The sequence below is a fragment of the Macaca mulatta genome, chromosome 13, assembly GCF_049350105.2.
Source record: "Macaca mulatta isolate MMU2019108-1 chromosome 13, T2T-MMU8v2.0, whole genome shotgun sequence".
Lineage (NCBI taxonomy): Eukaryota > Metazoa > Chordata > Mammalia > Primates > Cercopithecidae > Macaca > Macaca mulatta.
In genome coordinates, this window is record NC_133418.1 from 123389154 (window position 1) to 123412614 (window position 23461).

Here is a 23461-nt window from a genome sequence, read left to right on the forward strand (position 1 = left end):
GTCTCTTTCTTTTCGGGTAAGAGTGAACATTTGTGCAATATTAATGGAGAGTAATTCTGCAATATTTATCAAAATTCCACAGGCACCTCCACCATGACTTAGCAATCTTACCCCTGGATCCATCAGGTGTACACATGTGCACAAAGACTGAGGCCAAGTGTGCTCTTTGCTTCATTATTTGTGACAGCATAAAAACAGCAATGAAGCAGAAAGCAACTCATGCTCATTAATAAGGGAAGTGGTTAGACAGATTATAATGCACACACAAATGGAATATTAAGAAGTCACAAACAGTTAACATTTCTGTTCACTTAATGTTATGCAGACATGTGTAAGAACTATTGCTAAGTGGTCCTTACCAGTGAGCATGCACATGATGTGACACAGAGGATGAGAAAAAGCACAGGTACACATGGGATCACATGCTCTATTTACACACGTGCCCACACACTAACTTACATGCTATAAACACACGTGCCCACACAGTATCTTATATGCCATATACACACAAGTCCACAAACTGTCTTATATGCCATATACACATGTGCCCACACACTGTCTTATATGCTATATACACACATGCCCACACACTATCTTATGTGCCATATACACATGCCCACACACTATTTTGTGTGCCATATACACACGTGCCCACACACTATCTTATATCCTATATACACACGTGCCCACACAGTATCTTATACGATATATACACACATGCCCACACACTCTTATATGCTATAAACACATGTGCCCACACAGTATCTTATATGCCACATACACACATGCTCACACACTATCTTATATCCTATATACACACGTGCCCACACACTATCTTATACGATATATACACACGTGCCCACACACTCTTATATGTATAAACACACATGCCCACACAGTATCTTATATGCCAATATGCCATATACACACATGCCCAGGCACTGTCTTATATGCTATATACACACATGCCCACACACTCTTATATGCCATATACACATGTGCCCACAATCTTATATGCCATATACACACGTGCCCAACACTCTTACATGCTATATACACACGTGCCCACACACTATCTTACATGCTATATACACATGTGCCCACACATGATTGTATATACTCAAGTGCCCACACGCTATCAAATATGCTATGTACACACATGCCCACCCACGATCATATATGCTAATACACGTGCCCACACGTAATCCTATACGCTATATACACGTGACCACACACTATCATATATGCCATATACACATCTGCCCACACGCTATCTTATATGCTATATATATGTGTATCCAGATAATTTCCAGTGAGATGCTTGGGATATTCACAACTGTTACCCCTGGGACTAGGACAACAGAAACAGACTTTCACATTTTATTTTATACTGTTCTGTTTGACATTTTAAATAGCACTTAGTTTCATAATAAACATAAAAACGTTTTCTAAAACTTACTTGTATGGGAAAACATGGGTTTTGGTTCTCACAAGTCACCTGGCAGTCAGCCCCTCCCCTGAAGGCAGCTTTGCTGGTGCTCTGCGGTGTGAACGCGATGTCATGGTCGATGTATTGTCCCCATGCCATCAGGAGGTCAGAATAGCGGTCATCATCTGTGACAACCTCATTTGAAACTTGAATGACATGTCGTGTCACCTCCCGGACCTGGGTAGGAAGAGACCATTGGTCAGGATATAGGAGACCCTGTGGGAGAAGAAAGATGACCTTTGGGATCATGCAGTTCCTGGTGTGGTTCCTGTTCACAGAGCTCCAGGTGCCCTTAGGAGATCTGTGCCCTGGAGTTAGGGCGGGAGGAGCGTGAGCTTTGAAGACAGAGGCCCTTGGACTCGAACCCCTGCCTTGATTTGTGGTGGCTGGAGGGCCTGGCGTTAACTTCCCTCAGCCCCGGCTTCCTCATCTTTAAGTTAATACAGAAAGGTTGATCTTTCAGGGTTGTTGTCAGGATTAAGTGAAGAGTCGTCTATTTTGAGTCCATGACTCAGAGGGCAGAGCCTCCAGCCACAGGCATTACTCCTGGGCCTTGAAGCCTAAGGGATGTTGCTTGGCTGGATTTCCACGTGGGTTGGGAGGAGCGACTCCCCTTCCTTTCCTTTCTCCACCCAGATGTCTGCTGCTGTTACGTTTAACACCGTTCTGCCAGGGCATCTGGAGAGCAGACGACAGGCTTCCCTGTCTCACAGGCTAGGTCCAGATGGAGAGGAATTTTGTCCTGGATGGATCTTACCCTGAGCCTGCCCTACCTGATGTGGATGATTTATATGGTGAGATTTGGATTGGATTTTGGGCCTGGAGTTGGTGCTGTCATGGGATGGGGTTTGGGGGAACCTTGGGATGGGGTGAGCATGTTATGCATGAGGACAGGACATGAATCTTTGAGGGTCAGTGGGTCATTTGTGGAGGCAGAAAAATGCCTCTCACACAACATCCATTTGCGAATCCTTGGAGCCTGCGGATCAATTACATTAAGGGCCTTGGATGGGAAGGTTGTCCTGGGTCTCCACGAGTGTCCAGTCCAATCACCTGAGTCCTTAAAGTTGGAGGCCCTCTCCTGACTGGAGGTGGAGCTGTGACTCTAAACAACGGCACAGACACACAACATTGCTGGCTTTGAAGGAGGGGCCACGAGCCAGGGGATGCGGGCACCTCCAGGACTGGAATTGCCAGGAAAGGGGTTCTCCACTGGAACTCCTAGAAGGAACCAGCTCTGCAACACCTGGATTTGAGCCAAGTGAGACATCAGACACTGATTACGAAACTGGAAGATCACATTTATGTTGTTTTCAGCCACTAAATTTGGAGTAATTTGTCACAGCTGAGGAGAAAACTAACACAATTTACATTTAAGGACACTTGAACTCTGATTTTTCTCAACAGTGAAATAATTCTGAGCAAATATGGGTTTACAGAATCACAGGCTCCTAATACTGAGAGTTTAAGCAGCCTCGAGGGTTGAACTGGTCTCTACCATTGAGCACAACGTGGGTAAGACAGTGTTATCCCATTTTAAGTATTGTCACTGGCCAAGAAGGCAAGTGACTTGCAGGAAGCCAGTGGGAGCGGAGCGTGAGCCCAATCCCCTCGTCCCTGCTGCTGGGAGCACTGAGCCGTCCTCAGTGACTCAGCCTCCAGCTCTACCCAGGGCTGCTCATGGCTTCTGGGCACACCGGGTCCTCTTACTAAAAGCCCGCCTGGGAAAATTGCCGAGGTAAAGTTGCTGGCTTTCGTAGGGGAACTCTGTGCTGGTGTATCTGCCCACGGCTGGTCTGAGTCAGACCTGAGTCCTACCACCTGGCCTCTTTGGGCTAAACAGAACATCCACTGCTGTATTTCTACATAATTTCGTCACTGAACATGGCACAAGAGCAAACAGACTGGCTGATTCATTGAAATGAGTAGTTAAATTACAAGCAAAATGACCCATTTTTTGACCAAATAGACCAGTAGATTTTACTAGGCTATGACTGTTCAGCAAATAAATTCACCTCTGGGAGTAAAGTGATCATCTTTACATCAGTGAGTGGATTGCTGAACTCAAAGGCATCTTGGGATGTACCGAGCCCACATGATGGGTAAAGGAACTTATCTGAAAACACTGAAGTGATTTTCAGGAACAGAAATGTTAGGGTTGATAAAACTTAATTTAAATCTGCAGGGTTCCACTCACTAAGAGATTTTAATCTCCCTGAGCCTTGGCTCCTAAGCCATAGGGCAGAAACAGTGATTGCTACACCAAAGGGAGGGCGGGAGGATCTGAAGGAGTTGCACGTGGCACCCAGCACGAGCAAGAACCCAGTAAAAGGCTATTTCCCTCCCTCAGCATCACAGGACCCAATCTTCGTCCAGGGTAGCAGCGTCCCGAGTACCCACCGGGGGCAGTGGGAACCCGTTGTGCAAGATGCTGGGGTTCCAGCCTCGGGGCTGACTGAAGCCGTCCTCGTAGACTGGAGGGAGCCATCGTGCCAGGGCTGTGTTGGAGGCACCCCATCTGGGGTGGTCTCTGTGGAGACAAACGCAAGGATGTGTTTGAGATGGCGGAGAAGAACGCAGAAGCAGAGAGTCCCAGGTATAAGGAACCATTCCCAGGGAGAATAAGTCGGGTCTCTCCGGAGGCCCAAGGGGCACAGCTCCGCAGAAGACCCGAAATGCCTCCTGGAGGCCCAGGTCATGGCTGGATTCCAGGGAGCTCATCCCAGAGGCTCGGTTCCCACAGGCGCCCTCTCCCGAGCGCGGCACATGCTGTCTGGAGGTGGCTGCCTACAGGGTTCCTTCCCACTGCCCTTCAGGAAAGCTTCTCCTACTGTTTTCTGAAGGAGGGTCTCCCACCCTTCTAGAATGCACCAGCGGCAGTTCTCGGGAGGACAGAAACTTCTGGTACTCCAAACAAAGAGATCATTTAAATCCTGTGGCATAAAACATCCTTTAATCAAAGCACCATGAAGCCACCAGGGTGTCGTGCCTGTTCCTGCCCCGTGTGATTGTCCAGGCGAGCTTGCGGGAATGAATTAAAAATAAAATAAGTTAAAAATAAAGTTAAGTCTCTCCTGAGAGAGAGAGTCGGTTGTATTTGGCTGTTTGATTTGGGGATGAGAATGGATTCAGCCAGTAAGCTAGATGGTGAAGTTTCCCATAAGTAGGCTGGTTTGCAGTTTCTTTCCACTGGTCAAAATATATTCTGACAAAAATGTATTTGAAGTGCATGATAAGGTAAAGGTGTGTTGAACACTTTGATTTCACACCTAGTTCCGAGTGTACTGTGTTAAGCAAGGTGCCCCTAAGTTGAAGGGATGTAGGCACAATTAACAGTCACTTGATGTGTCTTGGAACATTTTCTAGAAATTGAGGAAATAAAAGACTAAAGATTCGTAACTAGTCCTTGTGTGAATCAGGTATTTTCCAATATTTTGTTTAGAAATTTGGAGGACAATGTTATTGAATTGTTTGCTGATACATGAATAAAAATCATTTTAATGATAGCTCATCATATGTTCATTTTCTTCTACATCTCAGAAGGGGTTTTGAGGGCCAGATGGCAGAGCTTTTCCCAGTGACATAGTCACGCGGTCGGTTTCTAGGCATGTCCATCTGCGAAGGTAAAAATAATCACAGGGTTGCGGCTGAACTGTCTGATCTATAGTACGCAGGACGATCATATAATTCCTAACCACAGTGGAATGCTTTTGAGGAGACAGGAGCACTGTTAATTATTAATAATTTCCTGGGATAGAAGGCATAAATAGGAAGGATCTCGGGTAACCAGCATGCATGGCCCCTCGGCCAACAGCTGATGTTCAGCCAACTGCTGAAGGAACTAACGGAAACTCCACCCATCTCATCAATAAACTAATTCCATCAAATATTTATCTCTATGCATAATAATTACCAACATCTGTCATAGATCCGTGCTGATTAAATCGATTATGTTCTAATAATGTGTACAAAATAACTCAATCTTGGCCGGGCGCGGTGGCTCAAGCCTGTAATCCCAGCACTTTGGGAGGCTGAGACGGGCGGATCACAAGGTCAGGAGATCGAGACCATCCTGGCTAACCCGGTGAAACCCCGTCTCTACTAAAAAAAAATACAAAAAACTAGCCGGGCGAGGTTGCGGGCGCCTGTAGTCCCAGCTACTCCGGAGGCTGAGGCAGGAGAATGGCGTGAACCCGGGAGGCGGAGCTTGCAGTGAGCTGAAATCCGGCCACTGCACTCCAGCCTGGGTGACAGAGCGAGACTCCGTCTCAAAAAAAAAAACAAAAAAAACAAAAAAAACTCAATCTTGAAGAAAACCATGAATACTGAGACCCTTGTACTCACTAAACATTTTCTAAATATGAAATTTAAATTTATAACATATATAAAAATGTAACATACAAAATAAAATACATATTCAAATATGTAAATGTATGGTAAGACTATAAGAATGTGAAGAATATATAAATGAATGTACCAAATATATGACATGAGCATAAATATCTGTAGAGGATAGGTAAAATAAAGAACTATGTAAAACATATTAAAAATAAAGGACTTTCAAGTATAAAATATTCTACATTTGGAATAAAATGGCTCAATTTACAAGGCATAAATTATTCTGGATTTGGAAGGAAATATGGAGGAATTAGAATATAAAAGTCAATTCAAAGAGAAAAACACAGAAATTTTTTGTTGGAAAAAAGTAGGTTCCTTTTGTTAAAAATAAATACAGATTGTTTTGGGTCTAACATTGTCATGATATCCGGGTTCCGTTGGTGTCTGTCAGTCAAGCCCTGTGGGAATAACCGGCACTGGGGTTCTGTGTGTGGCAGCTGCAGAGTCATGCAACACAAGCAGGGCTGAATCTGCAGAGTCTGAAGCTGCATCGTGGACAACTGGTACTGGAAGACTTTGCAAGGCACACGACGAAAGAGTCAGGCGTGACCAGGATGCAGGCTTTGAAAATCCTTCCATGTATCTGATGTGTACCCACTTAGAAAATACAAGGAGTGAAGTCTACAAGAATCATGACAAGATAAGCAACTTTTTAAAACATTTGGAGTGTTTGGGAATATAAATATTTAAAAATTAGTTGTGGTTTTGTCACTAAGTTACCATTGCCTTTATGGTTATAACATACATTAGTCATTCGTATTAAATGTGACTGATTTAGATGTTCTGCACAGGAATGAAGGGACCAAGGTTCTGCTCAGAACTGTTTGTAACCTGGGCAACATGTGTGAAGGAAAGATTCGTTTTGTCCTTGAGGTAGACTGAAGAGCTGAGACTTCCGGTTTAAAAGCCTCTAAGGCCACCGTGCAGCTCCGGACATTAGAGGAGAGGAGGTTTTATTCCTACTGTCGTGCACCTGCTGCTACCTCCTCTAGGACACTTTCGAGGATGAGTGGTCAGCAGCGGCAGGTGGCTTGGGGACATGGTTACTTCTCTATGTCTACAAGGATCGTAAGGGGAGAATAATTCTATTATTAATACTTTGTTAATCTCCAGCACACCAAAGTGGCTCAATTTGCAAAAATGTGTGGGAGAGTAATGCATATAATTAGCTGCAACACATCAGCATCTGGAGACTGGAAATATCGCTTTCATAAAGTGTTCAGATTCGTTTACGGTTGGTTGGTCTTTATTGAAATTCCATAAAGTGTGGCTCATAGAGAGGTGCTAGATCACTCAATTAAAAATAATGAAATGCTAATTTAACTGCTTAAGTGGTGATTTTTTTTGCTGATTGACTTTTCTATTTCAGCAGTTCACTAGGACATCACAACAGCCCAGGAGCACTCACAGATGTTTGTTGTGGACGTTCCGCAAATGTGTCACCTTCATGGTCAGCAGGTCAGCAGGACTGAGAGGGTCCCTCTGAGACTTTGCTCAGCTCCTGTTGGAAAGACCCTTTCCCAGTGGACGCCTATTGCACCACACTGTTCCTTCATTAGATCTGGATTAACGGCAGCATGGGAAAAAGGATCATAAAGCTGACAAAATGAGCAAAGAGAAACATTTCTGGAGGAGAGTTTCAGGAGGGAGACCGAGGTCTGTGCTCCCACCGAGGCTCCGAGTCACTCTGATTTCCCTGGGACACTAGCTCCCCTCTCCCAGGCACCTGGCAATGGAGACTTTGTGATTTCTGAATTCCAAAGAGAAAATAAATTCTAAACTTCCATCTTGAAGAGAGCTGGAGCGTGAAGCTGCGGCCTGAGGCTGAGAGACACGGGTCAATATGTTTGCCAGGTGTGGCCGTCCCGTAACGGCACACAGGCACGCTCAGTGCCAGAGGCGTGTGCCGCCCGTGAAAAGAAGCACACAGCAATGCAGTGTGACACGCTGGGAGAGAAACAGTGGAAGAAGTCAGCTTTCCACTCCTCTGCAACCACACCTCTTTCTCAGCTGGGCGGCGGCGGGACATGGGATGAGGGGGTTTGCTTCTCTGTATGGGAGGTGCTCACCCAGGAGCAGCCGACACCCTGCAGTCCTGCTGGGCCAGGTGCCCGAGAATCCAGCTTGTCACCAAAGACGCCTGATGCCCTGTCAGGTGGCCGGAAGTATGAGGAAACTCAGCTGTGATTTTTCCCATCTCGGTTGGAGCGACTTGATTGAAGGCAATTAAGACCAGATAGTTTGCAAAAAGCTGGGATTGTCACCAGCACGATCCCTGAGGGATATCTGAACCCTCAGAGGAAAGCCTTTCAAAAGATGCAAATGCTTTCTATAATCGGCATGAGCTCAGCTTTTTCCAAAAACTTTGAAAATCTTGTTTATTCTGGCGTCATTTACACCCATTGTATGTTCTGCGATTTCCTAAGACACCAAGTGTCTTCAAGTCCATGAGTGTCCTTGTCTGGGAGTGGGTATAACCCAAATGCGTGGATGCCGGCAGGGCACAACATGTGGCCTCCTGGAAACCTCTGGAGGCGGGAGCAGCTCCTGCCTCCAATCCTGGGCTCCTCCTCCCAGGCGAGGCAGGACCCATGCGCTGTCAGGCGGGAGGGGCTGAAGCCGGCCTCTCTTCCTGCTGGACAGAATCCCGTGAGGCTTCTGTCACCTGCGCCCCAGTGCAGAGCTGCCCCAACAAGGTGTTCTGATGCCGCTGGGTCCCTGTGTCGTTTTCTCAGCAGGCGTAAAGACGAGTGTGGCTAATTGCCTAACTCACATTCTCTCCCTCTCTCTCATAATTATATACATGATGGTAAGAGTCTAGCAGTCCTCACCCACACACATATGGCTACTCAATTCATGATACAGGCACTGGTGCAGTTCACTGGGTAAAGGATGGTTCAGAATACATTAAATGTCATATACATATGCTTTCACACACATCTATACATACACACACCCATGCCTCTATAAATACAGACCTCTCTATTATATATATACACACACACATACAAATCTACCTACATATACATGCCTCTATATATACATACACACCTACAGATATTGTCAGTAAAGAGTCAAGCTCTGTAAAATAGTTGAAGAGATTTATTCTGAGCCAAATATGAGTGACCAATGGCCAATGACTCAGCCCTCAGGAGATCCTGAGAAACGTGTCCAAGGTGGTTGAGGCACAGCTTAGTTTCATATATTTTAGGGAGACACGAGACATCAGTCAAATACATGTAAGATGTACATTGGCTCAGTGCAGAAAGGCAGGACATCCGGAGGAGGGGGCTTCCAGGTCAAAGGTAGATTCAAGAGTTTTCTGATTGGCAATTTTTTGAAAGAGTAAAGTTATTGTCTAAGGACTTAGGAGTGTCTGGGTTAAGACACGGGGTTGTGGAGACCAAGGTTTCATCATGCAGGTGAAGTCTCCAGGCAGCAGACCTCTGAGAGAATAGACTGTAAATGTTTCTTCTAGAGTTAAGTCTGTTCTAGCAGTAATTCCAAAAGGGAGGAGGGTGTCATGAGGCACATCTGACCTCGCTCTCCCCATCATGGTCTGAATTAGTTTTTCAGGTTAGCTTTGGAACGCCCTTGCTGAGAGGAGGGGTCAATTCAGATGATCGCAAGACTTAGAATTTTATTTTTGGTTTACAATATATACACACACACCCAGACACAGACACAGACATACACACACACACACACACACCATGGTTGCCACCTCATATATTGCACAAAACATTAAATGAGATGGGTCACAGATCTAAATGTGACATGTAAAACAATAACATTTTCAGCAGAAAACACAAGAAAAATACCTTCACATCCTTCAGAGAAACCAAGATTCTTAAACACAACAAAAAAAGTTTTCTTTCCACGAAATAAGTAATTGATAAATGGGACTTCATTAAAAATATGAACAACTTTTCTCCAAAAGACAGCATGGAGAGTGAAAAGGCCAATCTCGGGTGGGAGAAGACATTTGTAAAACGTTTCTCACTGAAGACATATTTAGAAAATACGAGCGTCTATAAATCAAAAAAGACTCATCAAAAATGGCAAAAATGTTTGAACTGGCACATCCCCCCAAAAAGTCTCCAAATGGCCAATGAATGTGTTTTAAAAGTGCTTAGTCACCAGGAAAATATAAAGTTAACCACAGGAAATGCCACCCTCCCCTCAAGAAGGGCTAAAATGAAAGGGCTCGCAGTGCGGGGATTGGGGAGGGCGTGGGGCCCTTACACTTTGCTCCTGGGAGTGCAGATTAGAGCAGCCACTCGGGAGCATTGACCAGCGCTCAGCACTCACCCTGCCTGTCCTGTAACGATGAGTGTCTCCCTCCGCAAGGCAGGAGCAACTACATCTCCAAGGTGAGTGGAGGTGGAGAAGCCAGGCCCAGGGGTTACCATCTAACTTCCTTCCTATAAAAGCCAGGTCAGGGAAAACTGACTATGGTGACGAAGATCAAAACAGTGGTCACCTCTGGGGAGACAGCACAATCTGGGAGGGGCCAGAAGGCAGCCCTCTGGGGTGTAAAGTCCTTGATCTGCATCTGGGGGCCCCTCATCTGGGGGTGCAGGCCCATGGGAGACTTGGCCACCTGTGCCTCCAGATTCACCCCCAAGCCCTGCATAAGTCGTACTCCAATTTAATAGCAGAAATCCACTCATGGTCACAATGGAGATGGATTCTATCCACTGTACCACTTATCCAACATGGTACTTCATCCAACATGATACCTCCTGCAGCAATGACTAGATCATACAAGCACGAAGGAGCCTGCCCCATTCCCTTCCAACATGGTAGTTCCTGCTTCATGGACTACACCATACAAACAAGAAGGAGCCTGCTCCATTCGCTTACAACACTGTGAGACACAGCGGTTTACCGCAGTAGTTCATCACGTCAAAACTCAGGAAATACCATAGTTTTTTTTTAATTTTAGAGATGAGGTCTTGCTTTGTTGCCCAGGCTGGTCTTGAGCTCCTGGGCTCATGCGATCCCCTCACATCAGCCTCCCAAAGTGCTGGGATTATAGGCGTGAGCCAACATGCCCAGCAAGAAATAATGCAGTTTTTCAGAGATAAATTACACCTCTTCAAGAATCAAGACTGAGACTCTTTGAAGAAAGGGGCTTCAAAGGTGCCCATTATTTACATAAACAGTCGCTGACCTTTGCAGCATTATTGCTCACTAAGTATTTCTGCTGCCATTATCTCACTTCAGCCTCATGACAACCCTAGAAATGCGCATCACTATCTTTGCCATTTTCCAGATGCAGAGAATTTGAGAATCTAAGCAAGACATGAAGTCTAAGCAGCTTGTAACTGACAACGTCGTGGCCAGAATCTCATGCTCTATTTCAAAATGTGATGGCGTTTCCATTATGTACAGGAATGTGAGCACTTTCTCAAGAACACACAGAGCAGTTATTATCACACGTATCAATGTAAAACTGAAGGCAAATTCTATGTGAAGTATCTAGGTGAATTAATCATATTGTATAATGAATACTATCTTACAGTATACAGTCTATATTTATATTTCTGCTTATGAATATTCGTATGTAATACACTGTCTAACATTGCATGTGATAAGATAGTCCATTGATTTAGACGACCAGCAAACAGTGGCTCATGGCTCCTTTGTTTTCTAGATACTGTGGCACACAGGTCTTCACAATGACCCCGCTGCCTGTGGAGGACTGGCCATGAGTAATTGCACCTCGACTGCATCTATTTCCAGCAGCAGCTAAGAGGCTTCAATTCTTCAGTAGCCCTCCCCTACTCCATCTGCATTAGTCTGTTTTCATGCTGCTGATAAAGACATATCCAAGACTGGGAAGAAAAAGAGGTTTGATGGACTTATGGTTCCACGTGGCTGGGGAGGCCCCACAATCATGGTGGAAGGCAAGGAGGAGCAGGTCATGTCTTACCTGGATGGCAGCAGGCAGAAAGAGAGCATGTGCAGGGGAACTCCCCCTTATAAAACTGTCAAATCTCGTGAGACTTATTCACTATGATGAGAACAGCACAGGAAAGACCTGTCTCTGTGGTTCAATTACCTCCCACCAGGTCCCTCCCACAACACATGGGAATTCAACTGAGATTTGGGTGGGGACACAGCCAACCATATCACCATCCCACCAAGGAACACTTGATTTTTTTTTTTTTTTTTTTTTTTTGAGACGGAGTCTCGCTCTGTCGCCCAGGCTGGAGTGCAGTGGCGCGATCTTGGCTCACTGCAAGCTCCGCCTCCTGGGTTCCCGCCATTCTCCTGCCTCAGCCTCCCGAGTAGCTGGGACTACAGGCGCCCGCCACCTCGCCTGGCTAGTTTTTTGTATTTTTAAAAAAAATTTTTAGTAGAGACGAGGTTTCACCGTGCCAGCCAGGATGGTCTCGATCTCCTGACCTCGTGATCCACCCGCCTTGGCCTCCCAAAGTGCTGGAATTACAGGCGTGAGCCACCATTCCCGGCCAGAGCACTTGATTTTTAAAATAAATTTGTCTGATCAGAATTTGTCTGATCTCTAGGCTGATGCCAAGCTACACACTAAAACCCAGTTTCCTGCGTGATATCCTCAGGCCCTGGGGATTCTGTTCTCAGCCAATGTGACTGCTTCTAGCAAACGTAACCTGTAAGCGACGTGACCCCTGCCCACACCCACCTCCTACCCCCAACTCCTAGACTTCTATAAAAGCACACGGGCGGGAACAACAGCCTCAGCTGGCTGGGAGCACAGGAGTGTTGAGGACTGGATCTGAGTCCAGGATGATGAAGAGGTCTCCACAGGTTGGTAACAGAAACAGAAAGAAGCTGGAAATCCTTTAAACGATACTACAAAAACACCATCACCCCAAACACACAGTTATCAACAGCATTACTAATATCTTAAGCTTTATATTTAGAGATTCTAAAATTTTTAAAGGGACTAGTTTGCCATGCATGCACACACCCCCTCCCTGTTAAAAAATCGGGGCTTATGCAGAGACCTGATAATTTCCTTTAGGACAAAGTGAAAAGAAAAAAAGACTCAAAATTCACAACGAGCCTGCCCCATTCTCTTCCAACATGGTACGTCCTGCAGCACTGGCCACACCATACCAAGAAGGAACCTGCCCCGTTCCCTTCCAACGTAGTGCCTCCTGCGGGACTGACTACACCATAAAAACAGGAAGGAGCCTGCTCCATTCGCTTACAACATGGTACATCCTGCGGCACTGACTACACCATAAAAACAGGAAGGAGCCTGCTCCATTCGCTTACAACATGGTACATCCTGTGGCACTGACTACACCATAAAAACAGGAAGGAGCCTGCTCCATTCGCTTACAACATGGTACATCCTGCGGCACTGACTACACCATAAAAACAGGAAGGAGCCTGCTCCATTCGCTTACAACATGGTACATCCTGTGGCACTGACTACACCATAAAAACAGGAAGGAGCCTGCTCCATTCGCTTACAACATGGTACATCCTGTGGCACTGACTACACCATAAAAACAGGAAGGAGCCTGCTCCATTCGCTTACAACATGGTACATCCTGTGGCACTGACTACACCATAAAAACAGGAAGGAGCCTGCTCCATTCGCTTACAACATGGTAGTTCCTGCGGCAGTGAGTAGATAATACAAACAAGAAGGAACCCGCCCCATTCCCTTCCAACATGGTAGGTGGTGTGGCATTGACCACATCGTACAAACAAGACGTCCGGGTGTGGCATTAGCTACACCACACAAACGAGAAGCAACCTGCCCCCTCCTCTTTCAACAAGGTAGTTCCTGCAGCACCGACTACACCATACAAACAAAAAGTCCAGGTGAAATGGCAAAAGAAAAATCATTCTTTTCCACTACTTGTTAAGTAATTTTATGTGATATGTCCTAAGCAATTAGGAAAATACCAACAAAGGAAAAGCAAGCCTTAGAAACCCTGCCATCCATTTGTGACATGCAGACATCACACCATAAAGCAAGAGAACTAGTAGAAATGAATGAGTTTTAAAATCTACCGTTTCGACATTTAGAATTTCAAAAGTTAATTCCAAATAACATTTGTCTTAGATATGTCATTGCAGCCAACACCCGAAGGTTGCTTGGAAATACAGCACGGTGGGCAGCAGTGGTGGGTGAGGGACAAGAAACGACCTTCAGGAAGGAACAAGCGAGCAGGAAAAGAAAACGCGGCGCCTTCAAGTTAGAAACAAAAGGAAGAAACAAAACGAAAACAAAAGCCAAACGCGATCAGAAAGAAACATGGGTGAAATTTTAGACAATAAAAGGGAAATGCTTAATGCGAGATTTAGTTATCCGAAACCTTTTGAGGAATGTTGGTGAGCCTCGAACATAAAAATCCAAACTCACTGCAGAGGACCCACATGCCCTTCATAATTGGAATAAAAACTGCATCATCTGACCCAGCAAGGATGTAGAGGCACAGCTTAATCACCAGAATTAATCAAAAGGAATATAAATTCTCTAAATTAAAAATGATGTATCAGAAACAAATATCTGCCTTAATTCTTTAATCCCATATGTGAAAAACCAAAGCAAACCTAACCAAAACAAATGCTAAACATGTTGACTGGAAGTTGCAATGACAATTCTAAAACATATTTGGATTTTTAGGATCACGTAATGAAGCCCACGTATTAATATGGTCTATAAGATTAATGTGTTCTATAAGATATAATATATACCATCAGGACAGCCATATGGTGATGTGCTGAGAATATTGAGTAGGGACTTCCTGCATGGAGTGTTAAGCTGTTAATCTGAAAATTTCACCTGACATGGCCGACACACTAGTCAAGAAACAATAAAGAGAAATGCAACCAAACCCAGGCCAGAGAGCTAGTGCCATGCAAGGACACGGTCACAGTCTCTCTGGGTGCCTGGAGAGGCCAGGTGACCTCCCCTGGGCAGGGAGGGTCCTAGTGAGTCGGCACCAGCCCAGGCAAGGATGGGAAGGTGTGGGTGGGGAACCAGGTGCTGGTGACTGAGAGGGACGCTAACGTGGCTTAGGAGACCGCTGGAGGGGAACTTAGCAACTTACTGGGTGTGGGGAAGCTCTGGGAACTCAGGGCTGAGCAAGGCAAAAGTTAGGACCAGGGGAGGCAGAGACACACACATGCCTTTAGGGTGGCTCTTGGGCACAGGTGCAGAAGAGGGGACATCCCTCAAGGCAGGGGACCATCCAGAGGCTAAGGTGAGGGACCGCCACGCAGATGGGGAGGATGGTGAGGAACTCACGGTGGGGCATCAGAGGGTCTCTGTGTCTGATGACTTTACTCAGCAACATGGTGAGGTGGAGGGGGAGTCTCTGGCCAGGCAACTCCAGCGGCAGCAGCGACCTGGGGTCTGATGACCACAAGGCTGTATCTTACCAATGGCCTGAGATACTGGGAGAAGTTTTGTGGAAGACACAAAGAGGTAGGCTCCAAGGGGCTAAAAATCTGCTCGTTTGGGCTGTTTTTTTCACAACTGGGCATGAATAAATTTGAGCTTGATCCTAGGAGGCTTTGGCACTAACAGGTCTCAGCCTGCAGAGAAAAAGTAAACCACCCAGGGGCCAAGGGGCAGGGGTCCTCTGTGGCTCACTTTTGTAACAAGTGAGACACTAACGATTTCTGAGCAGATGTTTTATTTTTGGTGGAATACAATGTGTGAAGCCTTGAACATAGGGGACTTTAGATCCAGATGCTGTACATTCTTAATGAAAACTGTAGCCGTCACCACAGAAAGAGAGAAACCAGCTCAGATCGAAGTGTCCCCAGATCACGGCTGCCAGTGCCAACGTCGTTGTATGGTCAACAGAGATTCTCCCAGGAGCATCAGTGGAGCTCGCCCAGCAGCAGGGGCAGAGGCGCCCGAGACAGCAGCAAGGCCTCTAGGGAGGGCCGAGCAGGAATTCATTGGTGCTGGCTGAGGCTCTGGTCTTGAGGTTGTTAAATTGTAAACTGAAGCACAATATATTTTTTAAAGAGTTTTTGTTGTTGTTGTTGTTGTTGTTGTTGTTGTTTGATTTATGCATGAGGAAGCACCAAACCAAAGAAAGTTTCAGGCTCTTTTGCAGGACCCAGGGGCAGGCTTTGAAATCCATTCAGAGAGCAGCCCCGCCCCCACATCTCCAACACCACTGTCCCCAGGAATCCCCACCCTGAACGTGCATCTGCAGGTTAGACCCCACCCTGCCCTGCTGAAGACCCTGCTCCTCCCCGTGTAGTCCAAGCCATCTCTGCTCTGGCCTCTGGCTCAACAGTGCACCTGCCCCATCCCCTCCTCCATCCAGGCCCGGTCCCTCCAGCTATGCATCCCACCAGCCACTTCAGTGTCCCCATACTCCCAGGCATCATCTCCTGCGCATCCCTTGTCTACACCTATGTCTTCCACTGAGCTCTGAGGACAGGACACGTGCCGTCTCCACCTCTGATCCTGCTTCCATGCGTGAGCACAGGCACCCCAGGCTTCAGGGGAGGAGGGGTGGACAGTAGCCTCCTGTGTGGTACTGACCCATCTCCGCGTTCAGCACAGGCTGCCTCTTCCAGCTGGGGCTCCACGGTCCTAAGATCCGGTCCTTACACATAGCCAGGTTATGCGTTCCTGATGTGGGCTTTACAAACAAGCTCTTACAGCTCAAAGAATGGAAACAAATTGCCCTTTGATAAGTGGTGATTCCAGGTCTCAAATCCAGGGCTGTCCATTTGCAAAGCTGTTGTTCTTAACCATCATTGACCCAGGACGCCGATTCCTGTTCATTGTCCCAGAGCCCCTGCCCTCTGTCTCAGGACACTGCCTGTCCAGGCCAGGGCTCTGCCTGGGTCCTGCTGATCCCTCTCTCACGGGGTCAGCGGGTACGGGGCATCTTCCTTCTGGCCTCAGCACACCCAGCAGCGAGGAGCTCGAGTCCCTTTGAGGAGCTCTTCCATGCTAAGCACCTTTGCTGCCTGCATCGGTGGACATCAAGCCTGCGGCCATCCTGACAAAGCCTCCAGGTGACCACGGGGCGTATTATTGCCCCCAGACCCCACAGGCGCCACAGTCGCAGCTGCTCTCCCTCTGCCCCTCTGTGTGCCAAAGGCTGCGTGTTTCTGCCCAAACGTGTCTTGCTCTTTCTGGCCTTTGCAAAACCCTCTCCTCTACCCTGTGGCCCATTTGAGAAATCCCCACTCATCCCTTAAGATTTGGCTCACTTCTGTATCACCTTCTTCAGAAAACCAGTCTGAACCGCAGACTGAATCACAAGGCTGTGTGTGTGGCCAAATCTCCTGTCTACCTCCTGCCACCGTGGACCAGAGGAGGTGGGCAGTTGCCACTGTTGGGCAGATCTGAACTCACTCTGAGTGCAGTGGGGACTTGGGTGGGGGGCACTGAGAAGGAGGGTGCTGAGATGGTGTTGGCCACAACAGGAAGCGTGAATGGGGAAAGCAACAGTTAAACTAGGAGAACCAGTGAGGAGCCACCACGTGATGGCAGCCGGCTGGTTATTTTGGCTTCAGCTAAGGTGACAGGGAGTGGAGAGCACTCACTTTGGGGGTAATAGTGACAGTCTTGGGGGTGCATTGGAAACAATGGGTAGGGGAGTTAGTGAAATCAAGGATGGCACCTAAACGTATGGCTTGAGTTATTAGGTGAACGGCGGTGGAATTTGTGGGGTTAGGAAGTTAAGAGTGACCTAGAAGCACCTGTGGAAGGGGCGTTGTGGCTGGGAATGACGGTGTGGCTCAGCACGCTGCTCGAGGCACCACCAGGTGTGCAAGAGGCCACGTCAGGGAGGCCAAGGACAGGAACCAGGAGCTCAGGGGTGGGTACGGATCCACCAGTCATGGTAGAGGCTCCTTTATGATGGCACGTAGTCATGTTCAGATGCAACTTTCATGAGAAGATTAAGAAAATCCACAAACAATACCTGTTGTTGCAAGCTCCTGTGATGAGTCTGTATTTGTTCGCCAGGCACGTGTTTGGGCATTTTGGGGGCAGCATGTAAGGGAGACACCCGGACATGTTTGCAATGATGCTCAGCAGATCTTCTGATAAAGCATCTGTGAAAAATGGGAAACCGTGAATTCTGTGCTTGTAACCACAAATCCACCCAATAAATATTCTATGGCAGTCTCAAAAGTGGCTCCAGCATCTGAATTTGGGATTCATATGTAACTGGAGTCATTGTTTTTGAGAAAATCTGCTTTCTCCCTTTACATCAAGTACTCACTCATTTAATTCTCTTGAGCTTCCTTATTGCTAGAAATGTGGGGTTTTTTAAATTTATTTTTGCTCTGTGATCTTTCAGAAAAGCAATCCAAAAGCTCTCAGCCCCCAGGGGGATAAGCCAGCAAGTAACTTCGCAGTTACCATCAACCCTCACTGAGCACATCTCCAGGGCTCATTCAGCACAACTGCACAGTGAGGCATGTGTGCCTAGTAACGGCCCCAGTGCTTTAGAAGACAGTGAGGAGTAGAATTTATCCCGAACCCTAATGTAGAAAAAAATCTTGCCTTGATGAAGATGGTACGCTTATCTATAAAACCTTTTATTTTTCCTTTGTATTGATTTTTGGTTCCCTTGTAAATCTTTCCAGATGAGACGAGAGCCCACGAAACGATTTCCTGTTTTTTTTTGGATCAATTCTGTCACTATAATTTATATGTTATTCAACAAATCAAAGTGAGAGTGACTTTACTGTCCATTAGTAGAGGTAACCATGGATTACTTCTCCAAGACGGTTTATATAAATCTTTGAGGATAATGCTACAAAACTTGGATTAACCAGATACCAGTGAAATTGAGATATTCAATAGAAAAAAAGCCAGGAAGGAATTCATTCCATTTTCAGATATGAGAGAAACAAACTAGTCTTTCAATCATGAATGCTCACTAATAGGCCAATGGGAATGGCTCTACGGGAACAGTTAAGCAAACCTCGGACTGCAGTGTGCATTCAGTTAGTGCAGGAATAGGCATTCCTCAAAAAGCTGAGCACAGATTCTTCTTGACAGGAATGTCCTCAAGCAGGTGCTTGCAGACAAAAAATCATGTGCAATAGAAAAGAACCATTAGGTTATAGTCACATAAGACACAAGACCAACGTGAAGCAGCAGCCTAGAAGGACAGGCACTGACATTTAATGGAGTCCTGCCTTGGTGATGAAGTAATGGGAAACCTTTTTACATTCCTCGCGTTCTAAATTTTCTAGATGGGCTATGTTTACAAGGGAAATCATTTTAAAATATTCTAAATTATAGAGTCCTTAAGTTCTATGTTATAGCCTGGACCACATACCTCAGCCTATTCTCCTAAACATTTATGTCTACAGACCCAGCAATGAGCATGTGGCTCTAAAGCATGGACCAGAAAGACCCATATCTTCTGACGTCAGGAACTGCTATTTCCATAGGAGGCCTGACAGGACAGTGGACAGGACAGTGGACCAAGAGTTCTTAGAAACATCGTTCAGTCACATGGTTTGAAAGAAAGGACATTTCAAATGAATCTTAGCTTGCTATAAAGTTAATTAAACTTCACTGTTAAGTTTAGGATTTGAGAATTCTGGTTAATACTGGTTTAGCCAAGTTTGTCTTATTCTAAAAGCTAAGTAAACCAGCACCAAATTGATCTATAGCTAGTTAGAAGGAAGAACTCAGAGGCCAAGTAGCTCATGGCACTGCACAGAAAAAATTATTGATTAATTAAAAAGACATTTCGCTCACTCGCTCCCCATCATAAGAAGCACCAATATGCCTTTTGGCTGCCTGCATTACCATCTCAGTATCTTATGTCCATAGAGTGCTTTAGAGCTGAAGAAATAATGACATTTGCTCCTGGTTTATGCGTTGGTCTTCCGATAGCCAGCGGAGTGAGCAGTGCTACTGTCCTCATTTTAGAGATGAGTCAATTGGCTCTCAAAGGTCCTAGGTAGCTCTGCTAAGGCAACAGCAACTCGGGGAAGATGGGGCTCCCTGCAACACGCTGCCTCACACATGAAGTCCTTTCATTGAAGAGGTTTTATGAATGAGCTCGCCAAGTTTTAACTAAGAGGGGGGCTGTGGGAAAAATTCCTAAATTATTTTATACCATACAAACGGATGTTTAGCTTATTGAGCTCGTTTTCAAATTTGATTTGAGTTGGAGAGAAACAGCTATTTTCCGGAGTAACAAAAATAAGATACTGAGACTGTTTGGTAAGCATTTAAAAAATTGCAGCTTGTATGTTTTGAAAGAGCTGGAGTCCCATCCTGCTCGGTCTCAAGTAAAAAACACGCCCTGAACAAGCAGCCCCTGGACAAAAATCAAGGCATCCTCCCTGGGGAGTTGCGGCTTCTCAGTGGGGAGGGGGCGCCCGTTACCGGTTGGATGCTGTGATTGTTGAATTTTCAGGTTGACTTTTCTTTTCATCGCTTGTATTGATGTTTCCATTATCTCTGCTGCTCGGGCAATCTCTCCACTAGTTGGCTCGGGAAGTTTGGAAAAAGACAGAAGCTGATGTGGGGAAAGGATTTCTCTTTTTTTGAGGTTTCTATGGCACATAAAGAAGATATAAAAGAGATTATTTGTCTGTGGTAGCTTTGGCACTTAATTATGAATTAATTAAGCAGACATTTATTGAGTAACTACTGTGTTCCAGACAATGTGCCGGGCACTGTGGGGTGGGCACAGGGAAAACACGCGCAGTCGCTGTCCACAGGGTCACCGCTGTCCACGGGGTCACCGCTGTCCACGGGGTTGTCGGGTTTAGGAACAGGAATAGGGTGTAGGTGATGCTTCAGTATTGAATGATGAGGAAAATGGCAAATCCTTGCCCTTTACAAAACTGTCGTATCAGAGTCAATTGGATTCTCATAACAATTGCTGACAAGCCGTCACATCCAAACCAAGACATGATTTGTTTATGTCCCAGCTAATGAAACAGGAGACTGGGCAGTGCACGGCCCTGCCTTGATCTCAGAGCCAATGCCGGCCGAGGCTGCCTGTGTCCCAGCTCCAACTTCTTCGCTTCCCACTCCAGTGCAGAGCATCTGCTCAGTGCAGCCCCACAATGGGGCAGCAAAGCTGTTCACAGTGAGAGCTAAACACGCCCTCATAGAATAAGAAACATGTGAAGCCTGCCTCATCTGAATGCCTCTCCCCACCCGCAGGCCTCCCCTCACCCGCAGGCCTCCCCTCATCCCCAGGCCTCACCTCACCTGCAGGCCTCCCTTCACCCGCAGGCCTCTCCTCACCCGCAGGCCTCTCCTCACCCGCAGGCCTCACCTCACCCGCAGGCCTCACCTCACCTGCAGGCCTCACCTCACCCGCAGGCCTCTCCTCACCCGCAGGCCTCCCCTCACCCGCAGGCCTCACCTCACCCGCAGGCCTCACCCCACCTGCAGGTCTTTCCTCACCCGCAGGCCTCTCCTCACCCGCAGGCCTCTCCTCACCCGCAGGCCTCCCCTCACCCGCAGGCCTCCCCTCACCCGCAGGCCTCCCCTCACCCGCAGGCCTCACCCCACCCGCAGGTCTTTCCTCACCCGCAGGCCTCTCCTCACCCGCAGGCCTCTCCTCACCCGCAGGCCTCTCCTCACCCGCAGGCCTCTCCTTACCCGCAGGCCTCACCCCACCCGCAGGCCTCTCCTCACCCGCAGGCCTCTCCTCACCCGCAGGCCTCTCCTCACCCGCAGGCCTCTCCTCACCTGCAGGCCTCCCCTCACCCGCAGGCCTCCCCTCACCCGCAGGCCTCTCCTCACCTGCAGGCCTCTCCTCACCCGCAGGCCTCCCCTCACCCGCAGGCCTCACCCCACCTGCAGGCCTCTCCTCACCCGCAGGCCTCTCCTCACCTGCAGGCCTCTCCTCACCCGCAGGCCTCACCCCACCTGCAGGCCTCTCCTCACCCGCAGGCCTCACCGCACCTGCAGGCCTCTCCTCACCCGCAGGCCTCTCCTCACCCGCAGGCCTCACCCCACCTGCAGGCCTCTCCTCACCCGCAGGCCTCACCCCACCTGCAGGCCTCCCCTCATCCCCAGGCCTCCCCTCACCCGCAGGCCTCTCCTCACCCGCAGGCCTCCCCTCACCCGCAGGCCTCTCCTCACCTGCAGGTCTTTCCTCACCCGCAGGCCTCCCCTCACCCGCAGGCCTCTCCTCACCCGCAGGCCTCTCCTCACCCGCAGGCCTCTCCTCACCCGCAGGCCTCTCCTCACCTGCAGGCCTCTCCTCACCCGCAGGCCTCTCCTCACCCGCAGGCCTCACCCCACCCGCAGGCCTCTCCTCACCTGCAGGCCTCTCCTCACCCGCAGGCCTCTCCTCACCTGCAGGCCTCACCCCACCTGCAGGCCTCACCCCACCCGCAGGCCTCTCCTCACCCGCAGGCCTCACCCCACCCGCAGGCCTCCCCTCACCCGCAGGCCTCACCCCACCCGCAGGCCTCCCCTCACCCGCAGGCCTCACCCCACCCGCAGGCCTCTCCTCACCCGCAGGCCTCACCCCACCCGCAGGCCTCCCCTTACCCGCAGGCCTCACCCCACCCGCAGGCCTCCCCTCACCCGCAGGCCTCACCCCACCCGCAGGCCTCCCCTCACCCGCAGGCCTCACCCCACCCGCAGGCCTCTCCTCACCCGCAGGCCTCACCCCACCCGCAGGCCTCTCCTCACCCGCAGGCCTCTCCTCACCCGCAGGCCTCCCCTCACCCGCAGGCCTCCCCTCACCCGCAGGCCTCTCCTCACCCGCAGGCCTCACCTCACCCGCAGGCCTCCCCTCACCCGCAGGCCTCTCCTCACCCGCAGGTCTTTCCTCACCCGCAGGCCTCTCCTCACCCGCAGGTCTTTCCTCACCCGCAGGCCTCCCCTCACCCGCAGGCCTCCCCTCACCCGCAGGCCTCCCCTCACCCGCAGGCCTCTCCTCACCCGCAGGCCTCCCCTCACCCGCAGGCCTCCCCTCACCCGCAGGCCTCCCCTCACCCGCAGGCCTCCCCTCACCCGCAGGCCTCTCCTCACCCGCAGGCCTCACCCCACCTGCAGGTCTTTCCTCACCCGCAGGCCTCTCCTCACCCGCAGGCCTCTCCTCACCTGCAGGCCTCTCCTCACCTGCAGGCCTCTCCTCACCTGCAGGCCTCACCTCACCCGCAGGCCTCTCCTCACCTGCAGGCCTCCCCTCACTCCTGGCCTCCCACACAGGCACCTGACCTTTTTAGATTCCCAGCAGCAGCAGCAGCTACAGGGAACCAATCCAAGGTTTCACAGTTGACCTGCCTACTAGCATTTGGGAACCTGGGGAACCTGGAGAGAAAGGACAGAGGTGACCTTTGCAACAATGCTGCCAACACCTGGGTGGATCAGAGCATTGTCCAAGCACCTGCCAAGTGGAATTACTGAGTCCCCAGGGCCCAAGGGAGGACTACATCAGGTTCACCATCCTTCTTGCCTGAGGGTTGAGTCAATCACCTTTGACAGCAAAGCTGGCAGGGCCAGGCCCCAAAGGAGAAGCAGAGTGACCACAGCGGACTGCGCTCTGGGGGCTGCAGACAGCTGCCCTGGCTGAGTCATCTGCAGTGGGGCCTCTCCAGCTGACAGGAGGCCAGCACTGCCCAAGTGACCAGGGG

General features: G+C 48.7%; 1 protein-coding gene across 1 annotated transcript in view; it reads right to left on the minus strand.

The window, feature by feature from the left end:
• The window catches only part of TPO (thyroid peroxidase), a 112896-nt gene that overhangs the window by 74508 nt on the left and 14927 nt on the right, over window positions 1–23461 (minus strand). Inside the window, exons 3-6 of the mRNA XM_077958732.1 lie at window positions 20238–20407; window positions 17803–17935; window positions 3890–4019; window positions 1460–1666 (exon numbers count right to left, since the gene is read on the minus strand). Coding sequence (XP_077814858.1) covers window positions 1460–1666; window positions 3890–4019; window positions 17803–17935; window positions 20238–20407 — 640 coding nt within the window. The remainder of the gene's footprint in view (window positions 1–1459; window positions 1667–3889; window positions 4020–17802; window positions 17936–20237; window positions 20408–23461) is intronic.